This window comes from Lagenorhynchus albirostris, chromosome 4 (assembly GCF_949774975.1).
Source record: "Lagenorhynchus albirostris chromosome 4, mLagAlb1.1, whole genome shotgun sequence".
NCBI lineage: Eukaryota > Metazoa > Chordata > Mammalia > Artiodactyla > Delphinidae > Lagenorhynchus > Lagenorhynchus albirostris.
The window spans coordinates 144,436,410-144,452,354 of record NC_083098.1 but is presented as its reverse complement, the minus strand read 5'-3'; the positions used below and the strand labels follow the sequence as shown (position 1 = coordinate 144,452,354).

At 54.9% G+C, this 15,945-nt stretch overlaps 1 protein-coding gene across 1 annotated transcript in view; it reads right to left on the bottom strand.

Annotated features, from left to right (window-relative positions):
• SORCS2 (sortilin related VPS10 domain containing receptor 2) overlaps window positions 1-15,945 on the bottom strand; it is a 477,363-nt gene that overhangs the window by 290,682 nt on the left and 170,736 nt on the right. The window contains exon 2 of the mRNA XM_060147451.1: window positions 5,055-5,122. Coding sequence (XP_060003434.1) covers window positions 5,055-5,122 — 68 coding nt within the window. The remainder of the gene's footprint in view (window positions 1-5,054; window positions 5,123-15,945) is intronic.

Below are 15,945 nucleotides of genomic sequence, written 5' to 3'. Positions count from 1 at the left end.
CGTTCATGTACAAAGCACATATTCCACATAGAACTTAAACAGAAATACAGGGATGGGCAGATGAGGGATTGGGAGGAAAATGTCTAAGAAGGCTCCTCGCAGGGAGGGAAGGGGCAATCATGGAAAAACAGTGGGTCCCCATTTTCACACTGAAAGGCCGGCCTCCTGGAGCCCCCTCAGTTCCTGTCCGTCACCCACTCTGCCTGAACTCCCTCGGCACCTAGCAGAGAGCCCTGAACCACGGGAAGAACCTCTGACTTCCTCCTGCAAGACGGGGTGCAGGAACACAGGGGGACACGTACAGATCATTTCGTTTTAATTTTCAGATTTCTAAGACTATTTATCCTGATCTTCAAATCGTTACAGTTCTATCAGGAGGAGATACAAATTGCAAGTGAGGCCTTTAGATGTGCCACGAGCATCCTTGTTCTTCTGTACTTGCTGCTGCAGCTCCTGGCTCTGCCCACTGAAATCCCCCCGCCCGGACTTGGATGGGGACTGGTGGCGATGCACGGGTGTTGGCCACGGGGGCTACCAGGGCAAGGAAGCAGGACAGGATGTGTGCATGTGTGCATGTCAAGTGTGGGCGTGTGTGCATGTCAAGTCCCTAAGGCCTTGCAAGGAGAGGGGCTGGGGGGTGGAGGCAGTGAGGTGAGCTGGGATCCCCTGAGGATGCAGAGGGAAGTGTGGCTGAGGGGACAGAGGACAGGGACAGGTGCAGGAGCCATCGAGGCAAATAGATCCAGGTGTGATCCCGGAGCTTGGCGATGGACTGTGTACTGGGCTGAACGGTAGCACCAGAAAGATCTGTCCTCATCCTAACCCCCAGAGACTGTGTGCGACCTTATTTGGAAAAGAGGCCTTTGCAGATGCAATTAAGTTAGAGATCTGGAGATGAGATCACCCTGGATTACCTGGGTGTGTCACAAATCCAAAGACAAGTGTCCTTATAAGGAACGCACAGAGGAGAGACACACGCGGTGCTGGGGGGAGGCCAGGTGAAGATGGAGGCAGAGATGGGAGAGATCCGGCCACTAGGGGCGCCACCAGGAGCTGGAAGAGGCAGCAAGCCTCCTCCTCCAGAGCCTCCAGCGGGAGCCCGGCCCTGCCCGCATCTCGATTTCAGACTTCTGGCCTGTAGGACTGTGAGAGAACAATTTCTGCTCGCTGTAAGCCCCAGTGTTCAGTCATTTGTCCCAGCAGCCCCAGGACATTTGCACAGACTGGGCATGCAGGCCAGGGCAGGGTCAGCCGGCTCCTCTAGTTACCATTCGCCTCAGGAGGCTCCAGGAGGGGAGGTGGACCAGCTCTGTTCTCGTCCAACCCCGGAGGCCAACCAGCAGCTTTCTCAGTGGTGCGGGGCTCCCTCCCTCCCACCCACGCCTGCACTGATGCAAAGGGGCCCGGAGGCTGAACAGAGAACAGCACCCACGCAGAAGGAAGGGGCAGAGTGCTAGACCATTGAAGCCAGCCAGGGAGAGACACTCCTGACAAGCGGCCCATGAAATGCAGGACAATTAAAAATGCATTCAGCTTAGATTTCGGAGAGCCATTTCCAGAACGTAAATCCCACACCTGTCACTAAAAATGTATTTATTGCAATTACACGGGAGAATTCTTGGGAGGCTGGGTGCACGTTCAATAAGTGTGTCTTTAATAACCCCATTGAATACGTGTTGCCAGGCACTGACACCCTTAACCTCCCTCCACGTGCACCCTAAACGGCAGACAGAGGGCGGTGGCATCCCAAGAAATGACCGATGCCATTCTTCCCCCTTCCAAACAAACTCGCACAAGTCTCAAAATAGAGGGGACATGAGTAGACGATGCTTACAAGAGAACATGCGATTAAACACAGAAACTGCCCACCCTGGCTAGGAATCACAGGCATGCGAATGAAAACGACACTGCAGTCCCTTTGGGCCGGTAGGTTAGCAAGTTTCAGAAAAGCTGTCAGCCTGAAGCCGGCCAGGAGGCAGGGCACTGCCCCAGGTGGAGAGTTGCTTTCCTCCTGAAAAAGGATTTGGTACTTGAGCATGCCGCCGTAAATCTGCTCAGTAAAGATGCGTCCCAGGGAACAAAACGGAAAGGAAGGCGCCATGCTGAAACTGCGTACGGCAGCAGCAGGGCTGTAAGTACTAGAATGAATCGATTCAAGGGGCGAGTGCGGGGCCATAAGACATGACGCAGCCCATGGCACAACATGGAAAAACGGGAAACATCTTGTACGTGCGAAAGAAAGAAGGTTCACAACTTTATTCTATCTACGTCTCACTGTACAACTATCTCAGCATAAGAGGGATGAGATAAACAAAGAAAGTAATTGGGCCCCACGCGCGGGGATGTGGGTGAACTTTCTTGAAATGACTGATGCTTCTGCATGTATTTTTAATAAAGGAGAGAAAATGTCTGAGTCTAGAGACAGTAATGAGAAAGGAATGTGGAAAATTAACATCTGTTAATTTGCTTTGGATTAAAACTGACTTTAGAGGGTGTGCTGTCCTGGGGACGATTCACAGGTAATCTCCTTCAGCTGCACAACCTCCCATCCAGGGATATTTTATCCCCATTTTACAGACAAGGAGACTGAGGCTCTCGGGAAGAAAAAGAGGCCCCTGTGGAGCAGCTCTGAGGTGAGTGGTTTGGCCTCCTTGAGACAGGCTGGCACCTGGGACCCTTTGCTGCAGCCCTTGCACCTGGACAAACATCTCCTGGAGCAACAAAATACAAAGAAACTACAAGCGACTAAAAATAACTGCGAGCACCCGTGCAGTTGGGGCAAATTATGGACAACACGGATACAAACAGACAAAAAACCCAACTGCCACTTCTGAAGAGCCAGCAGCAAAAACAGGGTGTGGGGAGCAAAAGCAGGGTCCTGAGCATGCCCCCTGCGCCCCTGCACTCAACCCCACGGAAGGGGTGGTCAAACCACTTAAGCTGCCCCTTCTCCGGGACCTGCCCCTCCCCTCACCCCATATAAGGAACCAGCTCCCTGCCCTCAGGGAATGAGCAAGGGAACCTGTTGTTTGTTTTCACTCCCCCCTGCTGCAGCAGGGGCCCCAGTAAAGCCTTGCCTGAATTTCTTGTCTGGCCGCTGATCAATTTCTATTGATTAAGGAGGCCAAGAACCCTGGTCGTTAACATCCTGGTTTCCCTACCTGCTTCTGAAGATTTCTGAGTCTGGAGGCCTGGTCCCCATGCTGTGGGGCTGGCCAAGGTCTGTTCCACCCGCCATGCTACCCCGACTAGGACTCGCAGCAAATTTTAACTACACCCAGCAACTCTGTCTGAATCAGCACACGTTACCCCCAGGAAGGCCCCTTGACTACCCGAAGCAACATTTCCGATAACCTCACTTTCTCCGTCCCCAGCGGTGCTGAGATGCTGCGAGAGCAGAGGGAAGCTGGTACCCACACTCAGGGTGGGTTAGCGAAAGTTCATGAAGATCTGGGCTGACAGACAGGCAGGAGCTGGGGAATGCGTTCCTTAGTCGAGGAATTCCGCTTGGAGGAAGAGAAGACAAGTGCCTCTCTCCACTTTGCAGCCAAGGGGACCTGTCCTTGGACCATCCACCTGGCAGGAGGGAGCCCTCCAGGGGCCGGCCCTTCCCAAGGAGACTGGCCCTGAAACCAGTCCTCAAATGTGCATCTTCAAAGGGCAGCCGATGAGATGTCACTGGAACTTTAATGCTCTCACCACTTCCCGCTCTCCTCCCAAACAATGAACGGCCTTATCGGACCCTGGAGGGGCATTTTTGAAAGCAACCTCCTTGGTGGGCGAGTTGCTTCAAGGCACGAGATCAGAACAGTACCAACACATAAAGAAGTTGGGGGTCGCAGCAGGAAAACATCTGTCGCAGACTGCTTGTCCTGAGGCCGGCGATGGAACTGGAAAGCAGGCTGGTGAGTTTGGGAGGCAAATCCACAGCTGAGAGGGGCAGGCTAGGAAAGGTGCTTCTGTTGGAAAAGGGAAGGAAAACACACGGCTCCCCAGACCCCACATCAGCACCAGGGCGACCAAGCCGGCTGGTCCAGGGGTGACCAAGCCGGCTGGTCCAAGGCAACACTGTTCCTCATCTAGCAAAGAAAGCACCCAACTCAAGGGTCATTTCGGCAACTGGCCAAAGCATTACGGAATTCCCTCAGTAAGAACCAACAATGAATCATGGCGCGCCTTCACTAAAAGTAAAGCCAAAAGTCAAAAATAAATCAACTCAAGGTGGTTGCACATAAATCAGGAGTCCTGATCCGCAGCTTTCGGCGTTTTTAATGGATTTCAAATTTAAAAACCAATTAATTATTAGTCAAGAAACACATCTTGGAAAGCAACACGGTTCAACACCCAGACAACATGGGAATGGCGCACGGGGCCCGGCGGACACAGCATCCTTGCCCGAGAGAAGCTTTGAAACCACAGCCCAAGATGCTGGGAAACTTCCTTCCCCTTCCTGGGTGAGCAGACGTAAATACAAAGATAATCATAACCAAAACGACTTCTCAAGGCCTCCTTCTCTCCCACCTCATTTAAAACATCAAAGAGGCTGCCTAATTCTGGGGCTGAATTCACATTTCACGTATAAAGAGATAGTACCCGTCGTTGGCCAGGGGCGTTATTTATTTACCAAGCTCTCTGGGCTGAGCCAGGAAGAAAGAAAGACACCCGGACGGTGAGGATAATCGGTGTGTTTGGGGGACTCCAGGAGCCGTGTCGGAAGCTCAGAGCAGAAGCAGAGGAGATTGCGCACTGACCTGAATTCACAATGCAAACCCCCTTCCCCCGGGGGAGGAAAAACAGCAAGGGGAGGAGAACACAGACAGAAAGGAAAGAAAGCAAAGAAGCCTTCTGAATGGCTGTCTGTTCTCCAGCCCTGTCTGTGTCACTGACGAAACACTTTAATAGTTTCAACTTCTGTATGCGTTTTCTAGCCAAAGAAAAGTCGAGAGGCCGCCAGCCAATGGGGGCTGCTCCAGCCGGGCCTTCGGATCTCAGACCCCGGCCTGGGAGACGCGCAGGTATGGGAAGAGAAAAGGCCCACCCTCGGGCTGACTTACCGCCACAGAGAACTTTCCAGAACCTTCCCCATGTCTGCATGGTAATACTTCGTCAGGATTAAGATCACCTGTGGCGGCAACAAAGACAAATGCAGAAATCAGTGGATTTCAAGGTTCTGAACGGGGGATATAATATACCGCTTCCCCCACCCAGGATCTGGGGTGTCTCCAGTGTCAGCTGCCCGGGCCTCTCTAGTTGACCCCGGAGTCCCGGCCACCTTGCCCCGGAGCACTCAGACCCGGCGCTGGTTTCTGCTCCGCAGAATGATTTGGGGAACATCCCCGTCCTGTGAGGTCCACCCAGTAGCTGCCACTCGGCAGGAATCACTCCAGCTCGGGCCTGGACGGCCTCAAACTGTGGTCCAAGGGATGCTGAGGTGGTGGTCCTGGTGGGCACAGAACGCATGGGGCAAGGCTTCCAAAGAGGGGCTGAGTCCCCACCAGCGCCTTCGAGAATGACCAGAAGCTGGCCAGCACGCAAGACAAGGGCATCCCCGGAAGTACATGGTGTCATTACGTTCCCCGGAGAGGCGGCTGATGACAGAGCCAGCGACGGCGGGCTGGGAAGGTGGGCGAGGACAGCTGGGACGGATGGAGGGGCCCATAAATCATCGACGGCACACACACTTTTTACTGGTGCTGAACTATTCACCGCACACACCGGGCCCTACTTAACAAGACATCTTCATTTCATACCTGTGCAGGAAATGCAACTCTTTATAAAAACGAAAATCAACGTGTGTAAGAGCACCCCCCAAAACCCTCCCCTCAAAAATGTAACGATCACAAGGAAACGAGGCTTCATTCACCTGCCGGGCAGCAAAAGAGCCCCCTCCCCCATGACTTTACGAGCTACTGCATTTTCCTGGACATCACATTTCATTTCACTCACTGCCAGACCCTATTAGCTGCTCCCAGCATTCCCGTTGCCATGGGAACCCCGGGAGGTAAAGTGGGAACAGCCCCTGGGTCCCAGCGGTGCCACTGGCCTGGATAATTTAGGGTCACCCCACTGGCCATCCCCAAGTTTGGTTCCTTCTCACGAGCAGGACTTTCTTTCTCTGCTCTCCGTCTTTGGGGGCGAAGCCGCTGCAGCAGTTTAGCTGGTCTTTCTTTCCCTGGTGATTAAAGCAGGGAAGATATAAGGAAGGGATGTCAAGTGAAACAGGCCAGTGTGCGTTTTAGAGGCAGCGATGATTAAAAAAAAAAAAAAAAAAGAACCAGAGGTCTCGTCACTGGAGGCGCGATCAGCCTGCCTTGCTGGGGAACAAAGCTATTTTCTCCTGCCGCGCTCTCGGGCTGCCCTAGTCAAGCAGGAATCCTCTGAAGACTGGGGGAAGGCAGCAGAATGACAGGCCCTGGACGCGCAGGAGACAAGCGTATTTTTAACCTATTGATTTATATTTTATACTCTTGCTGTTCCCAGAGGGGATTTCAAGAAGCGGGAGTATGACAGCTGGAAGGGACCTCAAAGTCTGTTTAATCCGGCCCCATCCAGGGTGAAATCCTCACCCCCGCAGCCTTCTCGAGCACCTGCCATCTGGGCTCTGCTCGCACGCCTGGAGGGGTGGGGGGCTCAGCCCCTACCGTGGTGCCTGGGCCCCTGCGTGGGCTGAGCCCAGTCTCCCGGTAACTTCTGCCCGTGTGGACTAGTTCTGCCACTGTGGACGATCACCAAGGGGTTCCCCCTCCCACTCCCTTCTGGGTGACATTCCCCACTCATGCCCACCCCCTTCATCCTAAGCTCCAGCCATTCCTGGCCTTTGCACAAGCTGTTTCTCATCTTGAGACCCTCTTCCCCCCACCACCTCTAATGCCTTGGTTAAATGCTACTCAGCTTTCAGATCTCAGGCTAATTGACACCGCCTCCAGGAAGGCCCCCAGGCCCCTCCCCTGGATTCAACGTCCCCTCCAAAATCCTTCAGACCCTGCGCTTCCCGCTGCCCCCGCACAGCTCACGGGGTCTGTTACCAACACTGGGTAATGAGCCCTTTAGGGAGGGGACTGTGTCTTGTTTTATGCCCCAGCACTGGGCATAGCGCCTGCTGTATCATGAGCACTCAAACCACTCACGGGAAGAAACAGGAGGTGGCATTTCCCAGAGTGACGATAAATAAGGCATCGAAGCCAGGCAGAGACGACGCCCTGGGCATCCATTCACAAGCCACCCTCTTCTGTCAAGAGGGCACCATCCCTCTTCGTGCAGGGGGACGGACTCGCTCTCCTAGCACCACCCTGACCTGCTAAGCCTGAGGAGAGTCTGGGGTCCCGAGACCAGGACCGGAGTCGTGCCTGCTCGGGGCTGACGCAAGGAGCTGCCCAGCTGGTCAGCCTGGGGGATGGAGAGAGAAGAGAGCCGCAGCCGGCACCCCTGACTCTGCAGTTGGCGGCGGGAAGGACCCCTCTGCTTTGGGGGCAGAACCTTCAAGCTCCAGGCACTTCGGTTTCTGGATCTACAGTGAGGAAATAATACCCAGCATCCCCTGGGAGGATGGGGATAAAGTTGTCAGCAGCACCTGGGAAGGGACCCACACACACCTTGTTAACACTCGCCCATGCCAGCTTTGTCACCTACGTGTGGGCACCAGGGCACGCGGTTCACCCATATCAACTCTACCCCCGGCAATCCTATGGGGCCACCGTGTTATGGTCCCCATTTGACAGATGAAGCAACTACAGCAGAGAAAGCTTAAGTACTGCGCCAAAACTGACTCATCCAGGAAGCAGACGAGCGGGGTGCCTGCTTCCTGGACGCGGAAACTATGGGACTTCAGAGCTTAACTTCCAGGCTAAACCCATGTTCCATCTATTCCACGTCATTTCAAAGAGACGTCTATTCAACGTCATTTCAAAGACCTAAAATGTATGACATGCCTTCTGGGGCCCTCAGCTAGTGGGTTTGGAAATGAAATATCCCAGGAGCTATTTTTCCAGCAGCTGGTGTGTTACTGCAGCTCTGGGGCGCTTTGATCTGGGCGGGAGAAAAATCCGGAATGTGAGTTGGGGCTTCTGTGTTCGGGCCGTTGCCAAGGGTCTCCTCCCCGCCCGAGGGGCCGCCTGAGCCCACTGGAGTCTCAGGACGGTAGGAAATCCAAGGAGAAGACAAGGATTGTGAGCTGGCCCTGCCCGCGGGAGGACAGGCCACAGCACCACTATCACCACACTATGCCGCATCACCCCCGTGTCCTGCTTTCTGCCTTCCGGTCCTCTGGGCCCTGGGGGGGGACAGGCTCATGCTGGGGGTGCTGGGGGCTTACGCTGCGTCAGCTCAGCACGTTTATCATCGGATCCTCACTCGGCCCCCCAGGGAGGGGTCGCTGCTATTGTTCCCATTTTACTGATGAGGAAACCGAGTCACAGAGCTGACAACTCGCTCATCTGACATCGTACACGACAGAACCAGGGCCTCTTGTGGCCAATCCAGGGCTTTCACTGGCTCTGTTTCCATCCCCCGGCTTCTCCGTGATGTCCGCCTTCACCAAGGTCCAGCCGGCAGCGCTCCGCCCCGAGAGACCAAGCCGTGACCCCGGAGGAGCCAACCTCTCTGGACTTTCCCCAAACCTGCCTGTTCCTGAGGCCGCTGGGCCAGAAACTCTGTGAAGGCAGAGGCTAGGGTTAGTGGCCCTTTGATCCCCCCGAAATTCCCGGAGCTTAGCTCAGAGCAAAAGTTCACCAAGGTTTGTTGAGTGAGTGAATGAATGAGTAAAGGAATGAATATCCCCGGACAGAAGCTGATGACGAGAGGAACCAGAATCTGTCCTTCAGGCCAAGCCAGCCGACCCCACTACCCCGATGTCTGGGTTCCCTCCTGAGCCCGTCTGCCTGGACCGCCCCTCCTCTGACCCCAGCAGACACCACCCGAGGGTGCAGAGCACGCCCTGTTCTTGAGCCCTGAGGCTCGCTCACAGCAATGCCCAGCCCGACCCTCAGGGCAGGAAGCTCAGGAAGCCTGGTGGGCATGAGATCCCCCAACCCCCTCACCCAGGGAGAGTGTCCCCGGCAGCCGGGCCGGTGGGCAGGCACCGACCTGTGCAGATGTTCGGGCCTGCGTTCAGGAGGCCCTGCGCTTGGTTTAATTCTCTGCTGTCACGTCTTGAAATGCTTAAAAAGCTTGAACAGGGGCCCTAGGTTTTCACGACGCAAGGGACCCTGTGAGCAACGTAGCTGGTCCCCAGGCAGCTGCCCGCTCCTCTGACGTTCCCAAGTTCAGTGCCCCTCCAGCCCTCCCCATGCCCTGGAGAGAGCGTGTCTACTGGACGCCCAGTTCTACCAAGCCTGCTGAGCCCTGTATCCCTAGTCAGGGAAGCAAGGAGGGCAGGTCAAGTCAGGGGCTGGAAGGAGGCCCACATGGGCATCAGATTAAACACCAGAGCCCATGGGAACCCGGGACAGTTTCCTCCAGTGCCTCACTCTAGAAGTGGGGAGAGTGAGGTTCAGAGAGAGAAAGGGGCTCAGTGGGCACAGACGCTGGTCCCCAGAGATCCCGGTCCAGAGCCCAGCCATGCACCCACTGCCCCTCACGTTAATCCAGGGCCCATGCCAGCCTGCTCCCTCACTGTGGGTGGCCAAGGGCTCTCTCTCTAAGAAGGAAAGGAAACCCTGGCGTCCATGATCAGCTCATGGAGAGACCCCCAGCTCCATCACCACCAGCCTGTCTCCGGCCCCCACTCCACAGTTCAATTCCAAACCCAACAGTGAGTCATTCAATGTGCTCTTCTCTCTTCTGTCCGGTGAGCCTGTTATATTCACCTTGCAACAGGGCGCCGGGCCTGTGTCTCAAAGCGCCTGAAAGGGGCTTACGGTAACAGCCCAGTAGGTGGAGGAAGCCCCGCCCACCAGCCGAGGACCCTGATGTGTCATGAAGGGATCTCTTGCTCTGAGGGCAGGCTGGTGCCCAGGGCTGATGGAGGCCAGTCCCACCTGGAAACAGCATCCACTGTGCCGTTTATATTTTCTCCATCAGGTCTCGCTGGCGCTCCCGGCACCGCTTCTCAGATGCATGAGAATAAAATGAGGGGGGGCAATGCAGCTGGACCACCCTGACCAGTCAGTTAAACCCTCTGAGCCCCGGTTTCCTCATCTGTGACATGGAGCTGATTCACGGAGGACCTCATGAGGCTGCTGGGAGGGTGATGTCTATGCACACGAGCTTATACCAGAAATCACAACACAGACGCCGGGGCTAAGGCCCCGCCCCCTGAGCGGCCCCCGGCACGTTTCCAGGTCAGTTATTTCCGGAATCCTGGGGTTGGATTCACAAGAACATCACCACTGACGGAAAGCTGCCGGAGCCTCTTCCTCTCGGTCGGTACCCATCTGGGTCGGAGTCAGCAAGGCGGTGATGGCTCGAGGCACTGGCTCTTTGAGGGGCAGAGCGCTGAGCTGTGAGCTGGTCTAACCCCGGCACTGGCATGGGTTTCACCGAGCTTCATCTTCACCAAGTTTGCCATTAGGAGCGCTCAGCGCTGCCACCCGAAATGTGCCCATCTCAGAATGAGAAACATCCAGGTCACCTCCAACTTCGGGCCCTGAGCCTTCTGACAGACCTTCAAGCCTCGTTACACTTGCGGGCCTTCCAAGAGGTCAAGAATCATCAGAAAACAATAACAAATACTCAGGCTCAATTCTGTTGTCAATCAATAAGCATGTTGCAAAAAAAAAAGAGAGAGAGGGAGGGCAGCAAGAACTCAGGGCTAATTGTGAACTCTGCAATCAACTTCCGTCAGAAAAAGGGACAACTTAGAGTTGGCCCGTGAGGCCCCAGGAGGCCCCCCTGCATCCCTGATGTCCTCCAGGCCAAGCAGACAGAGCCAGCCATAGGGTGGACTAGGCTGGGGCCTCGCTACTCACGGTGGGGTCTGCACCAGCCACACTGGCTCCCCAGGAGATCCTAGAAGTGCAGAATCTGGGTGAGGCCCCACCCCACACCTGCTGACTCAGAATCTGTGCTTTAATATTTGAGAGGTTGCATTGGCAGGCCCTCACCTCCCCAGGCCTGGATCCCCATCTGCTCACCGACATGAGAAGCTGGGTCTCCTCATATAACTCAAGAGGGCCCTGTCTTCTCCATTCTCAGGCTGCTAACCTGTTCCTACTGACCTGGTGGGAAACACAATCTACCCTCAGGCATGCACTCACTGCCATGACTTTCAGTCACCCCAGGGCCTTTGCATATGCTGATATCTGTATGTAGAGCACTTCTCTGCCCCTCGGCACTATCTCCCTCCCGCTGTTGAGTGAATTAATCAGTTGAAAACTGGCTCCAAAAAGCCAAGACCATCTCCTGGTGTGGCCTTTCCCCACGCCCATGCCACCCGTCCACTTGCCCAGGTGTGGAAGTTGACTCTGGAATGTGTATGACATTCCATCATCTTGGAACCATCTTGTGGGTTTAGGAGCCCACCTGAGGACTGAGGCCAGAAAGGGGAAGTATCCAGCCCAGGGTCACCTGGTAGATACGTCCTCTGGCAGAAGCCCACTCCTGGCTCTCTGTACTTGTGATGCACTGCCCCCTATAGGAGAGATGCTGAGGGTGGGAAGGAGGTCAGGGTCTTTCACCGAAACCTCCAGTGATGACAGCAAATGCTTATACACCACCCACTCCACACCTTACATGCACCAACTATTCCATTACACAGATGAACAAACTGAGGAACAGAGATAAAACAATGACCCCAAGATCGTAACAACTTGTATCAATACGTGGTGGGCCTTGGATGTGGGAACAAGTACAACAAATCAGGAATCAAACATTAGGAAGAGAAAACAGAGATCAAAAAAGAAGACAGAAAATAAGATTTTTTTATGGTGACTTCGAGTATTCATTCAGCAAACAGTCTACTCTCTCAACATTCCAGGCACGCAGATCCACAGAGAAGAAAGTGGCCAAGGACCCAGGGCCCATCGGTAATGACGTTGCCTCTGCACATGCGCTGCCGGGACGCTCGGAAGAGCACTGCCCAGGTGTAGGTATGTTTTTCACTCTCTGTAAAGATGTGTTCACGTATAGAAAGTGTGGGAGGCCAACCACACGTGGGGATCTGTACGTATGATATGATGGGGGGACTGTGGATCCCACCCACACACAAAGGGATGCTTTCTGTACCGAGCTGTAAGCTAAAGGCATACCCCCCGCCCCCAGGGGAGCCTTTGTGGAGGCCTGATCCAGCCATGCCATCTTACACCCTGTTCCAAAGAAGATGAGAGTCTCAGAGAGGCCGTGGGGGCCTTCCTGGGCCCCAGCAGGGGGACCCTCACGATAAAGAAGGCCCCGGCTTGTTTCATCTGTCCCACTGCTGGTCATGCCCCACCGGTTGGGCAGATTCTCTGTTCCCTTGAGTCTCAGTTTACTCATCTAAAAAATGGGAACAAAAGCCCCTGCTCTATCCACCCTAACCTCGTTGAAAGGTGACGGTGCATCGGAGAAAGGACAGATATCGAAGGACTGTAAAAACTGTAAAGCGCTCGTTTACAGTAGCCAAGGTAATGGAAGCAACCTAAATGTCCATCAGCAGAGGAATGGATAAAGATGTGGCACATATATACAGTGGAATACTACTCAGCCACGAAAAAGAGTGCAGTAATGCCATTTGCAGCAACATGGATGGACTTAGAGATTGTCATACTGAGTGAAGTAAGTCAGACAGAGAAAGAGAAGTATCGTATGATATTGCTTATATGCGGAATCTAAAAGAAATTATACAAGTGAACTTATTTACAAAACAGAAACAAACTCACAGATTTAGAAAACGAACTTATGGTTACCAGGGGGAAGGGTGGGAGGGAGGGATAGGGAGTTTGGGACTGACATGTACGCACGGCTATATTTAAAATGGATAACCAACAAGGATCTACTGTAGAGCACAGGGGACTCTGCTCAATATTATGTAACAACTAAATGGGAAAAGCATTTGAAAAAGAATAAATACATGTATACACATAACTGAAAAAAAAAGACTAAATAAAGAAGACTCACACCTGGTCATCATCAGGTAACCACTTCACTAGATTCCTATTTTTAAAAATAAAAGTTATTTACAAAAAAAAAAGAAAAGAAAACTGTAAAGCACCCTCCCAGGGGAACGGGCTGATGACCAAAACCCAGGAGGGGAGATTTTCACATCGCTGACTGAAAAGAGAAATCACGCAAATGTTCACAGTGAATTGGGAACTGGACCGGCTTCATGAGAGACCTGCATCTGCCCACCCTGCGTTGGGCAAGGAGGCTGATCTACAATTGGTGGACGTCGGGTGACCTCCCTCTTGCTCAAAGTCCCTCCTGGAGAAGGGGCTGCAGCCTTGGCCCAGCCAGGGCAGGTCTGGGGTTGGCAGCTTGCTGGCTGGCCTGGTGTGAGGCCCGCGGGCACCTCCCTGCCTTACGTACCCACTGTCAGAGCCTGAGGCCTGCCTCGTGTCACATGTCCCTTGGCCTCTCTGAGCCCAGTGTCCTACTCTGCCCTGGGGGATGGCGCAGGACTCGGCAGATTCCCCGCGCAACAGCAGAGCTGCTCCTGGGCCCACGTCTTGAGGATGAAGACGTCCTACCAGACAAGCGCCGGCTGGCCCCGGTGTCCTCACTACCTGCACTTAGAAGGGTACCAGTCCAGGGAGGGAAAGGCTGGACCAGGACAAGGGAAAGAGCCGCAGGCGGGGGGGCAGGAACCGAACTCGCTCACAATGGAGCCTCTTTCCAGACCCCTGGGACCCAACAGCAACAGAATCACAGCCCATCTACCCCGTGGCCCGGCAACTCCACTCCAGGGAGCTCTTCTGTAGATGTCCTTGTGCCCATGAACTGAGGGATGTGCAAAGTTACGGCCCGCGATACTGTTTATAACGGCTGGAGACCAGAAACACCGTGCAGGTCCACCCACAGGCCCCGCCCACTCGCCAGGGCACAGCTGCCCATGGGAACACCGTGCAGCCGTCCAAGAGCAAAGATGCCCCACGGACAAGGCAGAAATGGCCCCAGGATGGTGAGCTCAGCGAGAGGAGGCGGGGAGGGGGGCGGGGAACAGCACAGTGCCACTTTTGTGTTAAAAACAGGAGAGGCAAAGCCACTGAATTGTACACTTCAAAACGGTTAAAACGGTGGCTTTTACGTTACTTGAATGTTACCTCAATTAAAAAAGTGAGGTGGGGAATAAGGATCGATATTCACTTCCGCTTGAGGATGCGTGATGACACGCTGGAAGGGAATATAAGAAACTTCTTAACGTGCTGGCCTTTGGAGGGGGAGGGGTGGCAGGAGGGGCGGAGGTTTTCACCGGGGACCTTTTACTATCTGCAACCCTTGGAACCGTTGCCCTATCACCTCTGCCATCTGCACACATCAGGGGTGTGCATGCCTGTCGTGCATAGGTGTGCGTGTGTGTGTGTGTGTGTGTGTGTGTGTGTCACTACGGGCCGCAGGGCCACTCCTGTGCCTGTCACCTCTGATGAACGAGGCCGTCATGTCTGGCCACGGTCCTTCTCCCTCCTGACCTCAAAAGACTAGACCCCGATGAAAGCATGCAGTTGGCGCTCAATAACTGTCTGCTTCCGCTCCCCCAGCGAAGACCACTGAGAAATCCCTTCCTAAATGAGCAGGCTGACTGGGCCCTGGAGCAGCCCGCCTGGGCCCTGGAGCAGCCCTGCTCCCTCCGGGGCAGCGAGGTGTTGGACCAGGTGACGAAAAACGGAGGGAGGGTCCCCCCCCCCCCCGCCACGCAGACATGGCTACGAATCACGACGCAGGGGAGGGCACGGACCCCTGCCCCTGCAGAAGCACAGGGCTCTTCCCCAAGGGCTTGCACACAGGGGCCCAGGAGAGAACGATGCACATTTTCCCATCATTTGGTTCCCTCAACAGCCCTGTAAATGGGCATCGTCGTTCCCACATCCCAGATTAGAAGCTGAGGTGGGAGGAGGGCAGTGGCCACCCCAGAGGTGCACTTGAGAGACAGCAGAGCTGGGACCAGACAGGTCGGCCTGAGGCCAAGACCATGGCTCTTTCTAGAACCGCCCCCTGCGGAGTTCTCCCCAGCCCGAGCAAAAGAGGAGGGGGCTTCCTGCTGACCCACAAGCTGGATGGACAGCCCACTCCCCCGGGAAGGCTGCCAGGCTCAGCACTGCGCGCCTTCACCCCAGATGCATCCTCTGCGGAGGACTCCTGAGGGAATCCCTTAGGCTCAGAAAGTTGCGCAGCAGACGCTGGTTCTCCAAAGTCAGGCCTCGGTCAATCCCAGAGCCACCCGGCAGACACCAGGGCTGCTGGTAACGGCTGCCAACCCACCTGGCTCAGTGCCACCACCCCAGGAGCCTCACCCACCCTCTCCCCCTGCTCCTCGAAGCCCTCCTTGATATTCCAAGCTGGGGGGGATCCCCACACGCTCCGGGAGCCTCCCTGGAGGTTCTCACTCCCAGTGGGCCAAGAAAGTACTTGTCAAAGCTGTTGACGTCACCAGACACGTTCCACCAGAAGAATCTTCTGCAGAGCAGACAGCCTGGCTCCCCCCACCCGCCAGACCCTTCCTCCTGATTCAGTGCCCGGGCCCCCCACCCCCGGCTCCAGGCTCCTCTGCGGAGCCTGGAGGACTTCACAAGGGGCCGACCATGCTCCTGGAGCCTGAAGGGTCTTGTCTGAATCCTGGCCCCATGGTGTACGAGCCGTGTGCTCCCAGGCTTAACCTCTCAGGGGCTCAGCGTCCTGATCTGTGACACAGGGACGACGCTGCCGGCTCCCAGAGCTGAAGCAGAGATGAAATGAGTGTGGTGGGTCCATGGTGAGCTAGGGGTGGGGTCTAGGATTAGAGTTAGGACTAAAGTTAGAGTTAGTGTGAGGTTTGGGGTTAAGGATAGAGTTAGGGTTGCGTTTAAAGTGTGGGTACAAATAGGGTTACAGTAAGCGCTA